Source organism: Temnothorax longispinosus, chromosome 12 (genome assembly GCF_030848805.1).
Source record: "Temnothorax longispinosus isolate EJ_2023e chromosome 12, Tlon_JGU_v1, whole genome shotgun sequence".
Classification (NCBI taxonomy): Eukaryota; Metazoa; Arthropoda; class Insecta; order Hymenoptera; family Formicidae; genus Temnothorax; species Temnothorax longispinosus.
Window position 1 is genome coordinate 4,592,350 of NC_092369.1, and position 6,772 is coordinate 4,599,121.

Genomic DNA, 6,772 nt, shown 5'->3' on the forward strand with positions numbered 1-6,772 from the left:
TGTACTCCACAGCAACCCAACAATTGTAAACAAATTATCAATATCAATTTAGGTATAACATACGCTAGAAGGTGACAAAACATTTTTCCGAGACATGATAGATTGATTTAATGGAATTACAATAATACTTTAGACTCGTAAAACTTCTTAAAATTTTGAAAAATATTTGTAACTTTTCGAGACATATACATAAAATACATTTCTTTGTGAAACGCTCCATAAACAATAAAGTTTTTTCAATTTTTCTGAACAATGTTGAGTTTTACAAATTATAATTTAAGGATATTAGGAATTAAGGATATGATATGCAAATAAAAATACTTACGGAACATCATTTTGCTCAGCTGTGTATTATATAATGTCCTGTGAGATGCAGGTTCATTTTCCTCGTTTTCCGATTCTTCATTGCTTTCCTTATTACTTTTCTGAGCCCACTTAAAATGGCTTGCAAGTTCATCTGAGATAGTATTTCTAATGTACTGTCTCAATTGTCTCAAAGCAATTTTCGTGTTAGGATTTCCCCACCAAATAAAATAATTTTTCTGTAAAATATTTTAAAGAGTCTGTATATAGTAATATATTATGCAAATTATTATCGATACAACAATTCATTAATTACCGATAAGGGATATAAAATATTGCTAAATAAATTTAACTGAAAAATTTTAATTTTGTGATAAATAATTGTATAATAGTTAAGAAATTTGTTTCGCGTGGAAAATGTATACGCGGAGGCAGCAAGTTAAAAATGTTTAAAAAGTTGCTAAACTTTGGAGTCGCAAAAAATCCTTTTAGTATGTCTTTTTTATCTAAAAAGAACCTATTCACAAAGTTTCACCTAAATCAAAGCACGGACGTTTTCGGAAGAACAGCCAGGAATTTTAAGAATATTGTATTTTGTATTACCAAAAATAGCAAAACCATTTAAATATTTCGAAAAGTAAAATGCAAAATTAAAAGTATGATAATATTTTTATATAATCAAAATATTAGTAAATCATTTTGATATTTTACTTACTAGCTCTTTCTGCTTTTGTTTATCTTTCTCGAAATTTTCAAACTGTTGCATATTTTGTAATGGAAAACCTTCGGGAAGTGAATATACCGGGCGAGCCTCATCGTTATTTGCGTTTCTAAAAATAATTTGGCTCGGTATTATACTCAGAAAATTAATATTTAAGGGGATGTAAAAAGATCTTGATAGGCTCCATTTTATATAAACCCAAAAACCAAATCTAAATTATCTTCTTTTTATCGTACTTCTTTTAAGATATTTTGATAAAATTTATACATTTTAGAATTGAAAATCACGTTAACGCATACTTACGCTTGCACATTATCCAATTTTGTATTAAAGTAGGTTTTCATATCATCCATTTTTTTCTCATAATAGTTTTGCATATCGTCCATTTTTTTCGAAACATATTGTTCCTGAGTCTCGCGAAACAATTGCATTTTTTCCTCAAATATTTGGAAGAAACTTTCTTGCGATGCCTTCAAGTTATTTAAGATGGCATTTTCAGAATCGTTGTAATTTATATGGCCATCATTGTTATTACGACAGTTGTACAACTGCGGGTGTATGTGTGTATTAACCAGTGCAGTTCTTGTAAAAATTCGGTTGCTATTATATTTTATTTTATTTTACTAATTTTATTAATTTTAATCCATTGTATATAAAAATATTTTACCTGAGCCATATAATTCTTTTGTATATGTGGGTGGGACACTGGTTGCATTTGCGTATATGCCACTAGTACTTGAACTGTCATAAAATCTATTATTTGAAGTAACAGCCGGAGAAATATATTTGTTACAAGTTGGAGTTCTTGACGAATTGTTTTGAACAGTACCTGAAACGTACAACGTAATACATTTTTTTACATAATTAAAAAAATTAAAATAGTAAGTAATAGTAATAGTAATAGTAAGTAATAGTATTTTTCTATTCGTTTTTTTTTTATTGCGTACAAGGACTACCTTAAAATAAAATATTTGTTTTGGATTGTTAGTTACTTGTGTCAACAACTGATCCTGAGTTGAAATCGTATACAGAATGATTATTTGATGTACGCATCACATCATCTCCTTGATCATAATTTTGTAATGTTTGTGCTGAACAACCGGGTAAGTTCAAATTATTGTTTCCATGGCGTCTAAGTTGCTGTTCCGATATTGGTTGTAGTGTTCCTTGATCATAATTATTTTGTAATGTTTGTGCTGAACCGGGTAAGTTTAAATTATTGTTTCCATGGCGTCTAAGTTGCTGTTCCGATGTTAGTTGTAGTGTTCCTTGATCATAATTATTTTGTAATATTTGTTCTGAACAATCGGGTAAGTTCAAATTATTGTTTTCATGGTGTCTAAGTTGCTGTTCCGATGTTGATTGTAGTGTTTTTTCTTGGTTTCCTTCTTTTTTCCGGTCAGATTTTGCGATTGGTTTATCCTGATTTGTTTCTTTTTTCCGGGCTGATTGTGCATTTTTTTGGGATCCTTTTTTCATTTCAACATTGTCCTCACTGTCAGTCGAATAATTATATTCATTATCGGATGATTGACTTGGCGCATCAGTTGATTCTTCAGAATTAGAATTGCTGAACATTGCTGTCATTTCTTGTAATACATTACTGTTAGCCTTTTTCTTATTCCTCGTTGGCTTATCAGAATCTGTAGTACAATACTTTGGAGGCTTTTTTATTGTACGTCCTCGTCGATTACATTTTGAACCTTTATTGTCCGACATTTTTTATAACACTGTGGATCAGTACATATATGTATATATTTATAGTTCTTTTTTTATATTGTAGTGGAAAAACATTGAATAGTTATGAGGTACAAAAAATAAATTATATTAGAGGATTTATACATTGACAGATTATAAATTTAAAATTTGTTATGCGAATATGATCAAACATTTACGTTATATATAAATTGGCTTTACAATATGAAACTAATTAATATAATGTAGAAACGTATAAGAGAGTAGAAACAATATATTCATCATTATTTTTTTCTGATTTTTTTGTTGAAGAGAATGATCCTGACCAACTTGGCATACTATAGCACTTCGCAGTTACATAATTTGTGCTGATTAATTGTAAGTCTTTTGATAACTCTTTGCATTTATAAACTCCGACAGTTGAAGACTGAATTGGCAATTCATAAAAATTTGTAACATTTTGAAAACTTTGTACTACAAAGAAAACATTTTTATTTTGAGTCAAAATATTTCTAATTCTGCAAATAGAGTTATCCCGAATCTTGCAAAAGCTATTGCAATCATCTAATGCAAAATTAAATTCATTTGACTGATAATTTTTGTATTGTATGACATTTGTATTTTCCATACATTCAGGAATGGGACCATTTGAGTGTTTTGCTGAAAGGCGATGATTCTCAAGATTACGTTCAGGTACATGTTGTATATAATTTTTTTCTCGTAATCGATTTGCGAATTGCTCAAGTGGACACGTGGATGATTTCTTATATTTTTTTAAAAAAACGGCATATTATTTTCATAAACGAATGCTGAACAATTTTCTAGATGTCCTAATTCCTTTACGTCATCAACTAAATGTTGTAATCCATGAACATTGTAACTTACAAAGGTCGCTGTATAAGGATGTTCCGCATATTTAACAAATCTTTGTAGGCATTTTTCAGCCGTTTTTAATTGCCTTTTCGATTTCGAACATTTAATTGATGTGACTATTCTCATGGCTACATTAAGTAATAACAAATGGAAGTAAAATTCGTCAAATAGAATTCCGAACGAAATAATTGGTGCTGCATATAAAAGGAAATGTCTTAACTCAGTTGCTTTAAATTTAGAGAATTTTGCGAGAGATCTAGGGCGACGAGCAAATTCGTTTGGACAAAACTTGTTTAAGGGGGGATTCTGGTTTAGGAGGCTAGAAAAAAGGAGATTTTTATGAATTTTTTTTATTGACAATAATGCAGTTGAGGTTTCTAAAACTTTTACAGTGTTTTACTGCTTATTTGAAGAGGAAAAAAAATTTTATATTATAAAATAATTGCAAAATGGCGTCGTAGTATATCTCTAATCGGAGCGCCTCGCCAACCGAGTTGCCAATCTGCGGGAAAAATGTAGCCCACAATTTTGATCTGAGACAAAAAAACGAAAAAGATTATTAATTCTTATATATTTTTATTCTATGTGAACCAACAATATGGTTAAAAAACTGTAAAATACAAAATTTTTTAGCATTTGAACAAAAACATGACATTTTTGAGAAAAAATATCCTCCGTTTTTATGCAATAACAATTATTTAAATTAATATTTTTACCAATAATGGTGGTTCACATAGAATGGTTGTTCATTCTTTAGCTGACGCACTTTGAATCAAGTCGATTGATCAATTAGTTTTTTCTCTATCTTTCCCGCAGATTTTAAGAAAGTACGAAAATGACATTTCGAGAAAAACGCGTTTAAAGTTTGCGGTACAAAAAAATATCATTTATTGGTGACTTACCGCAATCTTATGCTAATCAGCTATACCAGGGCCATACTGTAAGCCTTCAGCTTCTTCAAAAAATTTGTTTTGCTGCATTTGCTCCAGTCTACGAGCTGTGCGAGCCTCCTTGGTCGTGCTGCTTCGCCGCCGCTCCCCTCTCGCAATTCTCTGCGCATCGTAATTATCAGCAAACATTTTGCACTGCTGGCCGATATTGATTTCTAATAACTGCATCATTAATAAAATGGCAGTGTAGCCTTCATTAAAGATGCCAGTAGCCAAATATGCAGCGATTTGAATAATTTCAAAGCCCGAATTGAGGTGTTTAGGAGCGATACGCCACACAGTCAAATTGAAAGATTCATTGGAGTTTTGTGTGTGCCCGCCTAAACACCTAGTCAAAAGATCTTCATTGGAAAGATCTTCATAGATCGAAGTAAGGTGTTTCTCAATATCAGGCTTTATAACTGGAGCAGGATGTTTATAATTTACGAGTTGACCGGCGGCTTCAGCTTTGCGCCACTCGCACCAACTGTCGGCGCCTGCGGGGCAATTTTCATGTTTCGGATTTTCATCGGTCGAGCAATAATGGTAGAGTGTTGCCATTATGCTTTTTTTCATATCACCAACAGAATGTACATTTCGTCTTATGGCTAAACCATAGTAAGTGGTTAATTTCTTTATGACGAGATTCAATCTCCCCTTGCCGCCAAGCTTCTCCTTTTTTTTTATATTTCGCAGCCGTGTCCCCATCCGCTTCTGAACGTGTCCGACGCACTCACTTTTTTTTACGGGACAATCTTCGCCATACGGATTCAAAGTCAAAATGGACTTATAAGTTTTAGAATCGCCATCTCCAATGAAATTTACATATCTCACTCCAAATTTCTCCTCAGACGATGAAAACATTTCGTTGATCGCGTCTGCCTCCATTTTGCCCGCGGAACCTTCATGATTTGCAGAGCACGTCTCTTCATGCTGTTCGTACCATTCGACATACGCATCAGTATTCTTTTTCTTATTCCACAATACACAAGCTTGACAGTAGGAGCTTTTTACGGCGAGATCAACAACTTTTCCACTGTAATAGCCGATGAGCGTTGCAACACCGTATAAAGAATTAAAGCCTCGCTTTTTCCATGAACCATCTCCAGATACTTTTAAATCCGTTAAAGGTCTTCCCTGTTGTACATTTAATTCTTTTTCTTTATCAACAGCTTTTTTTGTCGTAAATTTAAACATTAAAGACGCCGCTGTGTGTATATGTTCGGTAATCGAATGGTATGTAGAGATTGATATGCCTTGGCAGATATCCATCAAACCGCAAAAAATGTTTATGCCTTCTCGTCCAATACCAAGTAATCTCATAGTAAATACAATCCGTCGATTTATCTCGTATCCAGTATTAATCAGTGGTCCTGAAGCAATTTCTCTGTGCCCGTAGTTACACGAAACTACAATTTTAAAACCTAAGCCTCTATGTCCGCGCTCTTCAAATTTCACGTTTTGTTTACACATTTTACAAATGACAATTTCCGCGAGCGCATCAAAAACCGTAAGAAATTCTATGATTCTATAACAATGTAATGGATTTACAATAATATTATCAGTACTCGCTGTCTTTAATTTTTTCGCACTGGTGCTCGTGTCCAAATTATCACTTTTATTCTTGGCATGCTGGTTGCCATGAAATTTTCTTTTCCGCGGTTTCGAAACGCGATGCAAAGTACCTCTTGAGCCTTTTGGATACATATTTAATACTGTCAAACGATCTTTGCTAAATAGAAGCTCTTTGCTCGTCGAGAATCGGAATAAGACCGACCGTTGAAACTAACGCCTCAAAACCCAAACACAACACATACACTTACTGTTCCTACTGTAAATAAACACATACATCTTTATCTTCATCTTTATCTTTATTTTTAACTAAACATTTGCCGAGTAATCCGGACGAAAGAACCGAGAGACAGAGCGGGCGGCTCGTTCCGGTCGAGCGCTCGTATATCTGCGCGACTCTCACTCACCATGTGTTCTATAACTTTTAAAATACTTCGAATTGGGCTCTGAAACTTTGGGAATATATTCTTGAATTGTCTAACTATCGATTAAGCCAAAAAAAATCGAAAATTTTGACCTTATAAACCAGAATCCCCCCTTAACTCTTCATATCGTGAAGACATTTCATTAAGCGCTGAGCTAGGTAGTTTCGCTGCATATCCAAATTTGCCATCATACCACGCACTTAATAGCCTCGAAGCAACACCAGCGTATACCAGATGCATAATTTCAAAAGGCA

The 6,772-nt window shown here is 33.2% G+C and overlaps 1 protein-coding gene across 1 annotated transcript; it reads right to left on the minus strand.

Annotated features, from left to right (window-relative positions):
* Positions 1–4,506: 4,506 nt before the first annotated feature.
* Positions 4,507–5,931, minus strand: LOC139823275 (uncharacterized). The gene has a single exon (XM_071795653.1). The coding sequence runs from the start codon at positions 5,842–5,844 to the stop codon at positions 4,507–4,509; it is 1,338 nt and encodes a 445-aa protein (XP_071651754.1). The 5' UTR covers positions 5,845–5,931.
* Between the last annotated feature and the right edge of the window lie 841 nt (positions 5,932–6,772).